At 43.2% G+C, this 14,957-nt stretch overlaps 1 protein-coding gene across 1 annotated transcript in view; it reads left to right on the top strand.

Moving 5' to 3' along the window:
- The window catches only part of noc2l (NOC2-like nucleolar associated transcriptional repressor), a 19,145-nt gene extending 4,388 nt beyond the window's left edge, over positions 1–14,757 (top strand). The window contains exons 10-18 of the mRNA XM_019863040.1: positions 177–316; positions 452–563; positions 4,313–4,426; positions 6,438–6,539; positions 7,107–7,250; positions 10,375–10,488; positions 10,682–10,817; positions 13,416–13,511; positions 14,494–14,757. Coding sequence (XP_019718599.1) covers positions 177–316; positions 452–563; positions 4,313–4,426; positions 6,438–6,539; positions 7,107–7,250; positions 10,375–10,488; positions 10,682–10,817; positions 13,416–13,511; positions 14,494–14,627 — 1,092 coding nt within the window. The 3' untranslated portion in view covers positions 14,628–14,757. The remainder of the gene's footprint in view (positions 1–176; positions 317–451; positions 564–4,312; positions 4,427–6,437; positions 6,540–7,106; positions 7,251–10,374; positions 10,489–10,681; positions 10,818–13,415; positions 13,512–14,493) is intronic.
- The last annotated feature ends 200 nt before the right edge of the window (positions 14,758–14,957 follow it).

Raw genomic sequence — 14,957 nt, 5'->3', positions numbered from 1 at the left:
GCGCACGTATACACACGCGCGCGCACGCACGCGCACACACACACACACACACACACACACACACACACACACACACACACACACCATGATGAGCACCAGCCGTAACGGTCTAGAAACATTGTCATTAAGAGAGTTGAGATGAGCTCTTTGAAACTCTGCCTTTGTCTGTTCCTTAGGAAACATACCAATCAGTGTACAACTGGCAGTACATCCACTGTCTCTACCTGTGGTGTCGTGTCCTCGGCACCCTGCACCCCAGTGACGTCCTTCACCCTCTCATCTATCCACTGTGCCAAGTTATCATTGGTACCATCAAGTAAGTACTTCAAGTTTATCGCAGGAATGTTGTCCAATGTTCTCCTTTTTCAGGAATGCAGCAAAAAAAAAAGTTGCTGTATGTTTCACTACCAGCAGGTGGCGACGATGATCACTGTGTTGTGTCCCTCAACAGGTTGGTCCCCACGGCAAGATATTATCCTCTGAGGATGCATTGTTGCAGAGCTCTCACACAACTATCAGGCAGCACCAATACATTTGTGCCGGTTCTTCCTTTCCTCATAGAGGTGAGATTCCATGCCACTGTAGTGCAGTATTTGTCCTCTTCAAATATATCTATGTGGCCAAAGTTGCCTACAGCTTCCACTGTTTTTTTTTTTTTGTTTGTTTGTTTTTTCGCCTAGTTTTTCTCCAGTGATCCTGAAATGTACTTTTTTTTAACACCTCAAAATAAGGCGCCAGAACGTCGTGATTTTGACCATTCAAGATAAACGTAGACAAGAAGGGCGAGTGCCTTTTGTTGAGGGGTGGTTCTCAGAAAATGTGGTCCAGGAATGCAATACGAGAGCCCAAAAATAAACTTGTTCAAAACCAGGTCACAATGATATATGCTTTAAATCAAACCTTTCTTCGGCGTGCTCTGAATAAATAAAGGTAGTTCACGCACCACTGTGTTCGCAAGAGATTGTTATATGTTGTGGTCCTCATTGTTTCTGACTGAAGTGCTTGGTACCTTTGCACCAAGCACTGACCACTCAAGTAAAAAAAAAAATAATAATTTCACTTGAAGAGCTTCATGAATTTCATACGAAGATATTCAGCTGACGAATTGTACATTGAAAATCAACTCTGAATGGTGAATATTTTTATCACAGTGGTTGTCATTTACGTAGCGTTACTTTGGCGGCACGGTAGATACCTTCTAATAATCAGTGTCCGCTTTGCAAAATACATCATGGCTGCAGCGGAATTTTGAGCCGTTACAATCCTGGTGACTTGGTCGGTTCCACGCTTGTATAGCTAGAGAACCCAATTTTCTGTAGGCTTTCAAAAATTAGTCAAAGTGGTCAAAAATGGCTGGCACCGGCGCTCCCGATTTGAGAACAACGGCTGGCGTTGAATGAGTTAATGTGGAAGACAACCAGTGGCGGGTGTCTGTCCTTAGGCGAGTGTGCTTGTGAGCAACAGGAAAGCTTTGTTGCCTTAAATCGTGCGTCACTAACTGACAACTTACTCACAGCGTCGGGTGTTGTGCGTGTGCTTGGTCTGAGGGAAGAGAGTGCTTTTTGCTGCCAGCAACGACTAAACTTCCCCCTATAGCAGTGGTCTTTGTGTGGGTTTGTGCGTGTAGCAGTTTGACAAAAGCGATAAAGTCGCGGTTATGGTTCACACTCTGGTCTCAGCCCACTGCGCAGACCACATCCTGTCTGCCTCTGCCCTACTCCGCACACCCCGTTCTTACCCGTACTTTCATGCAGAGGCCATGCCCCATTTAGCAAACGCTCCTCCTTCTCCCCCCAACTACATCCCCGACATCAAAACCATTTGTGATGCCCATTTTTTCGTCTGCTTTTACTCAGTTATGCTTCCTTTTGTTCAAGGTAAGCTGAGGTGCACTGCTACTGATTTAATTAGGGCAGCAGTGGCAGAACCCCCACACCCCAACCCCCGCCACCCCCGCCCCGTCCTCTGCTGTGTCTGTATGCGTTCTTGCCTCTCCATGGGGGTGTATAAGTTGAAGCTTTCGCATCAGCAGTGTGTGCGCGCTGCCGTGTGTGTGCATGTATGCATGCATGCATCAGGGTTGGTCCATGCTGTCCCACTTCCCTGTGCCCCCCCCCCTCCCTTCAGACCGCCACCACATCCTCTGTTTATCGAGACAGCAGCGGCCAGCGACGCCGTTCTGCTTCGCACACACTGAGCACATTAACGACCACACAGGCGCACAGAACCACACAATGATAAGCGGGTGTCAGAAATAGCTTCAAACACGTACACAGCACATTTTCACGTGCGCGCCATGAGCAGAACGCGAAAGCATGTGGACGAAAAGTCGATGCGCTGCCTGGAATGTTCTCTCACTGCCGAAGAATGTGCTGCATGACCGTGGCGTAAAGTCGGGAAATGAATGTTAGGCTGTACTCAACCAGCGGGATATTTTAGTCTCTATTGTTCTGTATTCGTAAACACATTAAACCGATCATGGTTTTGACGATTTCATCAACTTTTTTATCTCCATTCTTTTTTTTTTTTTTTTTTTTTTTTTTTTCTTATCTTATCCATCCATCAATCTGCTCTACCACTTATCGTCGTTGCAGTCTTGCAGGTGTGCTGAAACCTATACCAGCTGCCATCTGGCGGGAGTGATAGCCAGTCGATTGCAGAACACATATAGACAAAAACACTTACATTCATGCCAAAGAACGATTCTGTCTTGTTTTTGGAATGTGGGAGGAAACGGAGGACTTGCAGAAAAACCTATCCAAACCACACCCCGGAAAACTGGTGCCCAGATTCGTACCTAAGACATCGGAACTGTGAAGTGGCTCTGCTAACTACTTGCTCACTGTACACCCTCGATTTAATGTAGGTTGATGCTGAAAGTATCATATCCAAACTGTTGTTAAATTATTACCTCTTTTTGTATTCTACAATTTGAATCTCGTAAAAAAATGTTCACTTTATTCTTGTCATAGTAAAACTTGATTGTTTTATTTATAACGTCAGTCCACCGCTTCCAGCTTTGCTTGGAGGTGGGTCACATTGCAGCGTGTGAGTACCCTTTCAAACCAAATAATATTTAACATTTTGAAACCAGTAGACTAGTACAGTATTTCATATTTTGAAAACAGTGGTATCCATTGAAGTACACTCTTCTATACAGATGTCTACTCTATGAAACCATAGTTCTCTATTTTTCATATTTGGAACGCTTCCACCCGTGCTTGGCCTTGTAATACAATACCGTGTTTCCACCAAGCGATATGCACTTCACTTGATTTTTCCATAATATAGTTTGTAACTTTGTTCTGGCTTGCATTTGCCACCAACAGGCCCTGTTGGTGGGATGGCCATCAATTTATAAGTTGTGTAAATAACGTGACATCATAGCGGCAACAATGGCGGACATGCTGTGTTTTGTTGTTTCTTTCTGGAATGTAGCCATTGGACAATTTCTGGTCTGGCTCCACACTTTGTGTCAGATCACTAGCCCCTTTGAAATTGCAGTTAAAACCGGCAGTTTTTCTGGTGTCGCAGTTCTGTTTAAATGGCATCAACGTTGAATCGGGGAGCAAAGTTGACCCTGCCATTTTTCGCCTTCAAGGGGAGTGTCATGGTCGCAAGTGGCGGGACGGACGACTTGTCCTCCTGTGTCACTGGTTATATTTGGCCATGCTGTTGTTGTTGTTGTTGTTGTTGTTGTTGAACAGATACGTGTTGGGTAGAAGTAGAGTTGACATGGAGAAAGGAAAAAAACACAAAACGTTTGCCTAGCTGTGATCCGGGACTCTCGTTTTGCCCGACACCACGTAAAGGTGGTCACCAAAGTCGGGCTGCAGCTGCTGTTCTTTAACTATGTAGCTCAAAGCTCAGTCTTAAGTGGTGCCCGAGTAAAATGCCACAGTAAACGCTGCTTGACACTGACCTCCCAACAACGTTATGATTGGATTACATCACATGAAAGGTGCCTCTTTCCCCACTCCTCAGGGCGAACACAACAATTGCAGTCTAAACAAAAATCAACTTATTTAAGCTTAGACAGTAAAAAGCTCAACTCAACTAAACCAGAAATAATGAAAATCCAACCCAGGTCTCTCCCGAACATGAACAGGAGAAAAAATTGAAAACGAAATTCCAGCCCACCCCTAAAGCAACCCGGATGGCATTTTTAAAAATTTTTAGATAATTGTGGCATTTGAACAGTTGAGTAAACTGGTAGACAATTAGAACGATCCGAACGTCCACGGTGGCATTCTTGTCCACAATGACATTGAAGCTACCGGCTCACAATTCCTGTTCCTGCTTTCCTTCACAGATCTTTCAGCAGGTGGACTTTAACAAGAAACCAGGACGGATGAGTAAGAGGCCCATCAACTTTGCCGTCATCCTGAAGCTGAACAAAGTCAACCTGATGGAGAAAGCTTACAAGGTAACGCTTTGAAAAAAGGCTCTGTGAACATCACAATCAACAATAACAGCATCTTTTAAATAGAGGAGGGGTAGGGAACCCCACTTCCTCGAGAGCCATATCCTGCCTGTTTTCGGGCTCTCCTTACTCCAACACACCTGATTCAATTGGTCCTGATCGTTTCAGGCTTCTACAGAGCTTGCTGCCGAGCTGATCATTTGAATCAAGTAGGGAAAGCAGACCAGACATGGCTCTTGAGGAACCAAAGTTTCCCACCCCTGAAATAGAGGAAACTCAGAAAAAAATCCTGCTGAATATGTAAAGTGTTCATTTGTCTATGAATTTTAAGTACGGATTTGTGGTGTTTAGGACACTTCCAATTTTATTTGAGTCATTGAAAAAAAAAGTTCATTTTTGATGTGTAACATTCAAACCCGTGTCATACTGAGCGGCACAAAGAAATTTTGATCATCTTATACTGTCTTTGGGACCGTTAAAACTGTTCGCGAACATCTGACGAACGTCTTTGCAACGTTGGACGAACGCTGACAAAAAAAGTGTTCGGGCCGTGCGCTAACACTCACAAACCTTCGCTGCTGAGTGAGATACGGGCTGTAAGAAGATTGATCTCAAATGCAAACCGTTGTACATGCACAGTATAAGATAGGTTGTCACATTGGTGTAAACTGAAGGGCACAGATGGCCACAGTTGGACATGCGCATCTGATTTTTGTTGCACGGAGAAAGAGCAGCTGATCCTGATGAGTCATTCAGGCCTTGGCTAAAGTTGCTTTCATGTTACACATCTGACACTGTGTGCCGAGTCTGTGTGTGCGTGTGTTTGCGCACATCACGGGATTGAGCACTCAAAGCCCTCCTTCCAGGCCTCTAAATCTGCCCCAAAAGGCACCACCACACTTAGTGCTGCAGCCAAGAGGAGTGCAGCACGGGCGTCTGGGATTATTCCCCCATTGTTTGTCATGGTCACCTGACGCACAAACTCATGATCTGTCGTCTCTTCCTGAATGTTTAGACATAAACCCAGACCATGCCTCTTAACGAATGTCGGTTGCATCTTGGTAAAATAGGTTGTTTTCAATGAAAAGGAAAAAAAAATGTTGAATTTGTGATATGAAAAACGCTCTGTCTTGACGTCAAAAATGACTTCCTTTTGGAGGTTTCCTCGATGGCCATTTACGTGCCTATTTCCGTATTTTCTGCACTATAAGGGGCTTCGGAGTGTAAGGCGCACCTTCAATGAATGGCACATTTTAAAACTGTTTTCATATATAGGACGCACTGCATTATAAGGCACATAGAATAGAAGCTACAATAGGGGCTGTAGTTGAGGTATGCATCCACGAGATGGAGCTATGCTAAAGGGAATACAATATAATATGATCCAGCTTTATTTATATAGAGCCTTCTCAACCGCTGCAGCTGTAACAATGAAAACTGGTCACAGACATAAAACATAAATACAAATGGCATTACAAAACAATGAAAGACAAAAGTTATGAAGACAATTGCTTCAACAAAAAGGCACACAAACCTCGTGGGCTCACATCCACAAGAGGCTAAATATCCTTAGACGACTTGCTTTTTTCTTTCGTTTCGTCAGTAGTTTACTAGTCTTTTGGTATTATCTTCGTTTCAAAATGGCTGCGCGGAGCTCACAAAGTATTTGTCTCTTTTAGTGTGTGTTGGCAAATGCTCATGTCAGTTAGTGTCAGGCAAAAGAACCCTTTTGGTTACAATTGGTTCCTGCTAATAATCACCACTAGATAGCATCGGAACACGACCAAGGAAACAACTCAATGGGGAATATAAAGAGACTACACCATTTATAAGGCACATCGGATTATAGGGCGCACTGTCAGCTTTTGGGAAAATTGAATGCTTTTAGGTGCGCCTTATAGTACGGAAAACACGGTTTGATTATTTCGTGTGGAAACGACATGCACGATACAGAGGCACATATGTTGTATGAAACTGTTTTTTTTTTTCTTTGTTTGGTTTTACCCTGCCGTAGGATGGATTGATTGACCAGCTCTATGACTTGATGCTGGAATATTTCCACACTCAGGCCAGCTCCATCGGCTTCCCGGAGCTCGCTCTGCCCACCGTCCTTCAGGTAATGCACACTAATCGCTGCTGTGGTCGTCACCAAGTCTCCGTAACCTCTGCTGAGATGTTGAACTCCGTTCAAGGAAATGTGCACTTTTCGTGTTGGAAGAACATGGCAAATGTTCAGCTATTGAAGGGATTTTTCCAAAACAATGGTGACTAATTTGATTACCTCAGTAGGATGACTTTGTTGCCTTGCTTTTTTCCGTGCCGCTGTTTTGTCGAGTAGACCACACAAGCACAAAATCAGCACTTTTCGACCTCCTGTGTGTGATGGTATTTCACAATGCAAGAAGCGGGTGTTAAGTTTTAACGCAAGATGCGCACGCGCACAAACTACAGATAGCAACGACACTTTTATCTGTTCATCCATTGGGATTCATGAGAAAAAAAGTAAGATGTCTTTTGGGTTACACCTTGTCAGTCGTAGACACATCAATTTTATTTTTATTTCAAAAAACTAATAATCATGCCCCGGTGCTGCCTATCATTAAAAAAAAATGGATCCAGCAAGTCGTGTCCAAGTGCTGTTTTTCCTCACCACCCCCAACAAAAACCCTTTTCCCTCTTCCAGCTGAAAGTGTTCCTGAAAGAATGCAAAGTGGCCAATTACTGCAAGCCAGTGCGCCAGCTTCTTGAGAAGGTGCGAGAGAACAGCAACCACATCACAGCAAAACGACAAAACGCCACCTTCGGAGTGGCCGATTCTAGCGCTGTGGTGAGTGGAGACCAGTGGCATCTAAAAAATATTCCATTTTACTTATTATTGGTGGTGTTTTGCTTTATTGTGATTGCTTTCATATTAGATGTTCTTCGAAACATATTTCAAGACAGCTTTTTAACATTGTGTGTTTTTTAAAGTATCGGCGTGGGTGAACATCAGCCCATTATATTGACATATTATAATGCATATCTTATTACCAGAATCCACCCAGAATGATTGAAAGAGCCAGAATACCGTGGAATCTTCCAGTTTGACCAGAATCCATCATGACTGCAATATGATCAACTTTTAAACCAAAATTACCCATTGAGATGAACAATATTTCGTGATTTGTTTTCAGAGCTGATCCTATCAGCATCATGAAACCTTTATTAACTACAAGGAATTTAGTATTAGTCTAGCATTAATTTAAAGTAACTGTGAAGTATTAATCAAATGAAGGGCAACCTCCATCTGATTATGAGAAAGAAAAAAAACTGAACATATGCAAAGAGGTCAACCAGTAAGGTCGTGTGATATAGAACGTGAAATCCACTGAACTCCGTCTCTTTTGATCATAAGTTATACGGCGGCTAGCGCCAAATGTTTGTCAAAATCACAAACTCAAATGGGCAATGTCAGTCTCAGAAGATCCAAAGCAAAATCCTTAGTTCACAAAAAGCTCTGAGGCCAGTCGAGACAGTGGCAGATTAACAAACAAAAACAAACAAACAAAAAGAAAAGACGACGAATCCGACTAAAAACAAAAACACGACGAAAGAGAAGCATCACTTCGGTTCAGACATCCGTGGATCATTTCCTGACTAACATGACGATGAAACACAATCTTGCGCTCGATCCTTTAATACTGAAATAAATGAGGTCCTGTGGGGTCCGCAGGCAGCTTGTGTAATATGCAGATGTCACACGTGGTTTGAATTCCAAAAAATGTTGTGGTTATAACTTAGGAGCACATTTTTTTTTTCCACCATCATTTTGGTTGAACTCAACAAATTCCAAACATTTGGGTGGTTCAAACAAAGAAATAGCTGGACACGTTTCTTCTCCCACTTGTGAAGTCTCGTTGAGGCACAATTTTGCTTTGAAGGGATGTACCGTACGTATGAATGCACAAAAGTTTCGTAGGAGCTTGCTGATTGCTCGCAACAGGTGCCGCAAAGAAGTCGTTCTTTTAGCACTTTGAGCTCAGTGTTCAGATGCGTCACATCGGGCCTGTCAAGGGTACGCATTGTGATGCAATCTTCAGAGGATAACCTGGATAAGAGAAGTAAGCCTTCTGGTTTTCCAGGATATCTGATTCAAGATTCACGATGGGATAAGAGGTCACATCATTCCATTATTGTCCCTCAGTTTGCCATCAATCGCAGTGCCAGATTTCTGACAGCGTTACGCAAATTCCACGACTGCATTATTTTTTGCATGTCAGAAATCATCAGCGGCGTCAAAAATAGTCACCAAGCGACGGTCTCAGTGTTTATAAGTAGACGAGGCAATAAGATGTGCAAACGCATCAGTGTGCTAAATGAACGGACAACTTGGCTCCTGCAGCGGTCTCAACGCCGCCGCCGCCACTGCTGTCTCATTGGATGCTGTCACCGTGGCATCCACTTCCTGTCAACAGAGCAGTGGTGGAGGTGTCCCTGCAGGCACGGGAAAGGGGACGTCACCCCGTCGCCGCTGCTGCTGCTGCTGTGCAAAAGGCCACGGCCCCCTTCTGGCCACCAGCCCCCTCTGCTGCTATGCCACTCGAGCTCGGCCGAGAGCCAACATAATTAATGATTCAAGACTGTTGTCTCTATTATGGTGTTTTATTTGTTAGTAACAGAGATAAATACGGAACTTGGGTTTCTGTCGACAACCGTTATGCACACCATTAGTGAATTTAAGATGTTGAGTTACTCGACTATTTAATCCGTCCATCCATTTTCTGACCCGCATATCCTCAAAAAAGTCGCAGGGCGTGCTGGAGCCTATCCCAGCTGTCTTCAGGCAGTAGGCGGGGGACACCCTGAATTGGTTGCCAGCCAATCGCAGGGCACACACAGACGAACAACCATCCACGCTCACACTCACAGCTAAGGATAACTTAGAGTGTTCCATTAACCTGCCACGAATGTTTTTGGAACGCGGGAGGAAACCGGAGTACCCGGAGAAAATCCACGCAGGCACGGGGAGAACATGCAAACTCCGCACAGGAAGGCTGCAGCCAGCATCGAACCCTGCACCTCTCCGCTGTGAGGCCGACGAGCTAACCAGTCGACCACCGGCCTGCCTGTACTATTTTAATTAATTGTTTTTTTTTTTGTTTTATTATTACAAATCTTCACAAACTACGAACTGTAAAACTCCTATTTTATTTCCCAATTTTCACTGCACTGCTTAATCAGTCAAAAACAAAGGATCCGCATGTGCACGTTGCCTTTTTCCTTTCCATAAAAGGACAGCTGAGATATGAGAAGAAATGTATTGAGGGGAAAAAATGTTCGAAGGAAGTTATCGTGAAGAAGCAGGCTTAACTTTTTAGCAGAATGGACTCCAGTGGTGTCCAAGTACTTTTGTCTGACGTTAGCGAGAGTCGGAAATGATCACATGCAGCCATCTGAAAGACTAAAGCAGAAGTGTTGTTTGTTTGTGATTTTTTTTAGCGATATTTAGTCTTTTTTTCTTCTTTTTTTTTTTTTTTTTTTTTGGTTGTCTGTTTGTTAATTGCCCTTTAAGACTTTGACGATATCTTACTGTCACGACAAACTTCTTTTGTGGGGTACGTTACAAACGAAGTTGTAGATTGATAACACGAGCTTCTTAAGCTAGCTGCCAACTAGCCAACACAGTGTGTAGTATTTTAACATTTTCATACAGTATGAGAGATTGTGTTTCGCTTTAAACTTGAGTGGCGTGTTAGATTATTCGCCATTGAAGATATTCTTCCTAATATACAAGATCTCAGTGGGAAATTTGGGTTTGGAAAGTTCATCAAATCGAAGTTCGACAAGTGTCATAGCGCCGATCGTCGTCTAATTTTGAAGTTCCCTTCTATCTCGAATGCCTCTGTGCTCTTTGTTGACTTCTTCTGTAAAGTAAATGGAGATGAGCTGTTTTGATCTTCCGCTCTCCTCAGGCGGCATGGGAGAAGGAGACCGCGAAGGAGGGAACTCCTCTAAGCAGATACTACATCCAATGGAAGAAGTTGAGGGAGAAGGAAATTCTATTGGAGATCTCTGGCAAAGAAAGGGTAAATATCCAACACAGCACAAACTTTTTTTTTTCCCCACACATCGCAAAAATCATTTCAGGCTTTTTTTTTAAACCACATGACTGGCAATCTTGCCCAGTGTTAATCTTATAAAGTAAGAAACATTCTTTCTATTCTATGACTAAAATGCAAAAAAAAAAAAGGCACTAACACTGTTTTCTGCTTTGTCAAGATGGAAGATCTGAATTTGCCAGAGATTAAGCGTAAGAAGATTCAGGAGAAGAAAGCAGAGGACAAAAAGGAGTTCAAGGGCTTGTTTGAAAGCGACTCCGAGGATGATGATGACGATACAGGACTCAAAATTAAAGGTGAGGGCGGCAGTCATGTAGAAATATAGCTTGGCCGGTGTCGGGAAAAGGAAGGCCTCCCTCAAAAGTCACACAAAAAGTTGAAGGTGGAAGCTTGGTTGGCACGTGAATAACTCTGCATTTGTTTTGCCTTTTTTTTTTTTTTCTTTTTGCTATAATTGTAAAAAGTGTCGTCCAACTGCTATACACATTCTCACTGGTTGTCGAAGCGTTTGATTGATTTAACGTTTTACTCATATTTGGGAGGGTTACTTTAACAAATTATGTGTATGTTTGTGTACATCAAAATATATTGAAAATGGAAACATGACCATAAATCTTAAGATGATTGTGATTAGTGGTGTCAAAATGTATTGATGAATTCATTTTCTCAAATAATTGATTATCACACGATTCAACAGCTCTCGTTTAGAGCCATTGATTAACTTAAAATTATCCAAACCTCTAATGTTTAATCACTAAACAATACCAAATAAACAATAATTGGCTAACAGTAATTGGCGGTGGGAAGGTTTCTAATACACCTTAATCCACAAGATAATTTTATCTGATTTTTTGATTGACTGATGGACTAATTGATACAATAATCTAGTATTTGATGGTGACAGTCCGAAATAATGCAAAATGATGAATGGATGCGTCAAGCAATGTCCCACAACGGATTGCATTCAACCTGCGAGGTCCACCTGTATGGCCAAGCAAAAAGAAAGGATAAATTACCCACGTTGGCCTCTGGGGGGAGGTGTTTTGCTATATTTTGATTCATACAGAGTATAATTTCCAAAGGTGATGTCAGCTAAAGTCTGCTTGTTGCCATAGAGGTTTTCTTTTATTTAGTTTTTTTTTTTGTTTTACTTTCAAGCAATGTCCCACAACGGATTGCATTCAACCTGCAAGGTCCACCTGTATGGCCAAGCAAAAAGAGAAGATAAATTACCCATGTTGGCCTCTGGGGGGCGGTGTTTTGCTATATTTTGATTCATACAGAGTATAATTTCCAAAGGTGATGTCAGCTAAAGTCTGCTTGTTGCCATAGAGGTTTTCTTTTATTTAGTTTTTTTGTTTTACTTCAGTATTATGTAAAGTAAATCAACCTGTAAACGTCCACCTTAGATTGGAGGAGAAAAAAAAATATCTTTTTGTGTCCTGAGCTCCCGTTGCTGTTTTGTACCTCGTCCTTTTGGAGCAATTGTCCACGGGCTTCACCTCGAAACACATCCACAGAAGTTGGGACGGGAAAAGGGGCTGGTTTTTCGAGGTCACTGTGAAAAAGAAGAGTCGGCAGCAGAGGTTTTTTTTTTCCCCCCCTTTAATGCATCTGGACTTAATTGTCGGGAGAGTCCCCGCAAACGCACGTGCAGCCGCCGTCCTTTTGGAGCAATTATCCACGGGCTTCACCTCGAAACACATCCACAGAAGTTGGGGCGGGAAAAGGGGTTGGTTTTTCGAGGTCACTGAGAAAAAGAAGAGTCGGCGGCAGAGGTTTTTTTTCCCCCCTTTAATGCATCTGGACTTGATTGTCGGGAGAGTCCCCGCAAACGCACATGCAGCCGTCCCCCTCCGTGCCTCCCACCCTCCCTTTGGTTGCTCTTTTCCTCCGCCCAGTACAAACACAAACTGACCTCCGTCGACAGGAAGTACGGGCTCGGCTCCCCTGCGGGAGTTCCTAATTCAAACCAGACCAGTGGAACAGCCAGAGGTGGCGGCTTCCTCTCTTGCTTTCATTGGCGCGCACACGCGCAGATGACAGCACACGAATACAAACCTCGTTGTCCAGTCTTGAGTCTTCAGAAGCTTCTTTGTTGACGCGGCCAGCCCTGGAACTTGCAGGAGAGGCTAATGATGTGGTGTATGTATGTGGTGCTTTGGCGTAGGGAAAAGGGAGGGTGGGGGAGGGCTTGGAAGTCCTCCGGGTCATTTGGGGGAAACTTTAAAGGTAGCAATAATGGAGCAGTGAGAAAATCAGAGTGAGTAGCACTATGCCATTGATTTTAGATGGCGAGAGAAGTGCCTGATATTTTTCTCCGTGTTTGTGTCTGCATTTAGTGTGTGTGTGTGTGTGTGTGTGTGTGTGTGTGTGTGGGTGTGTGTGTGCGTGCGAACAGTGTAGCAGACGTGAGGAACCGCTCCATCGTGTGTGTGTGTGTGTGTGCGTCTCAGCTACTCCCTCATCACACCTCAACTTCAAAGCCTGTGAACCCCCGTTGTCCCTTTGGCTATTTCACACACACACGGATGCACACAGAACCTCCATCATAAGTGTTGCTACGAAACCTGCCAGCATTTGCTATATATAGGCCGTGAGCCGAAGATGTCTGAAATTGCCAGTAGTAAACTGTCACGGGTGTTTGTGCAGTACAGGCGGCAGTGGCTGTAATCGACTTTGGGTTCCATCTCTGGGAGGAGTGGGGGAAGCACACACGCAAGCACGCAGAAACGCTTTGCAGCTGCCTCTGATGCTTGGCCCACATCGAGGTGTCTCCAAAGAACGTCAGCCGTGTAGCAACGCAAACTTGAGAAAAGTCATTTGGGGGGGAGAACTTGGTTTGTATCTGCTTGTAATGTTCTGTCTTTGCCGCTGTCTCTATCTGTGTCTAGATAAAAAAGGCAGCCATGATGACGACGACGATGATGATGATGATGACGACGACGAAGATCTTGAAGGACTGTCTGACATGAGTGACGGAGACTCAGGTGGGTGTGAAATGAGGAGCACAGTTTGTATTATTTGTATCTTTGCCCCTTTTTGTGCCGCACTCACTGCAGCCATGACCAGTCAGATCGTAGCCTTTGTGATTCGAAAAGTCACATTTTATCCAATCACAATTATGTTGGAATGTAATTAACCGTTTTGCCCTATCATGTTGTTATACCCCGGAATGCAACTGATATTTTTAACACAGCAGTACTCACAGCCCAAGGTTCAAAATAACCACCCCCTCCGCACACACGCACATAAAAGTTTTCTGCTGAAATTTGCCATAGTTGCTGTATAGTAACACTATACGCATTTTAAAACGAAACAATATTTTTATACAAGCTTGGGTCACGCACTTACCGGGTTAAGTGTCACTCAAGGGTGTTGAAGCTGCTCGGACGGCCCGTTGGCTGTGGATGTAAGAATTTATTTAAAAAAAAAAAACCATTATATGCTTGTAATATTTTAACTGTTTTTTTTGTCATATTTGTACTTTTTTGGTTAAAATATTGTAATATATTTACAGTAGTTTTGTGGTGTAAAAATATTTTTAGACTTTTTCTGGTAAATTTTAAACATATATATGTGTGTGTGTGTGTGTATGTGTGTATATAAAACTGCCGTTTTTTCTTGCGTTGTTTCTTGTAATATTTTTCTCATATTTATTTTTTCCACGTATTATAAATAATATCCCTTGTAAAAGTAGGTCTTTGATTTCCAATTACAGCCGCGTGGCAGTCAAATGAACCATTTTCTCATTTCTTTTTTTGGGGACACGTTGCAAAAATATTTTCCATAATTATCTGGAACCCAACTTCCAAGATTTCCGCAGATAAGACAATTAATTGGCTGACTCTATTTTCTAAAATCAATCCAGTTCAGGGTGTTAGAAAAGCAAGACAAAAATCGCCTAGCTGCCAAACTGTTTTCGTCATATCCAAACCGTAAACTCACATTTCTTTCCGTGCTCCATTGTAGATGAGGAAGAGGAGGACAAAGAGGATGAAAAGGTGTCAAAGGCCCCTCAGCCACTATCGTCCTCTGCTCTCATCAAGCTGGCCGAAGGAGACGAAGATGTGGTGGAGGACCTGGAGCTGTCTGACGACGACTGAGAGGCTCATTGCGCAAAGCCACTTCACCGTTTAATAAGATGTCTTTTGCTTTTGACAGTTGAATTGACTTCTCTGTACAGTACAAATCCATTGTCATGTCCTTTTATAAACCATAAACCCGCTTAAACAATCCCAGTTTTGCCTTGTTTAATATGGAAGCGTAAACCACTTTTGGAACCCCCTAACCCTGTCTTCAAACCCAAATCTGATACCCAGGCTTTGTCTTGGAACCCGAACATTTGATGCTCCACTTGCCTTTTTTTTGTATGCAAGTATGCAAATTTTGAGCAATACTGTAGTGCGCTTGCATGTCCATGTTGCACACCTCCG

The sequence above is a fragment of the Hippocampus comes genome, unplaced genomic scaffold (assembly GCF_001891065.2).
Source record: "Hippocampus comes isolate QL1 unplaced genomic scaffold, H_comes_QL1_v1.1 scaffold1, whole genome shotgun sequence".
Taxonomy (NCBI): domain Eukaryota; kingdom Metazoa; phylum Chordata; class Actinopteri; order Syngnathiformes; family Syngnathidae; genus Hippocampus; species Hippocampus comes.
This window is presented reverse-complemented; position numbering and strand designations above follow the sequence as displayed.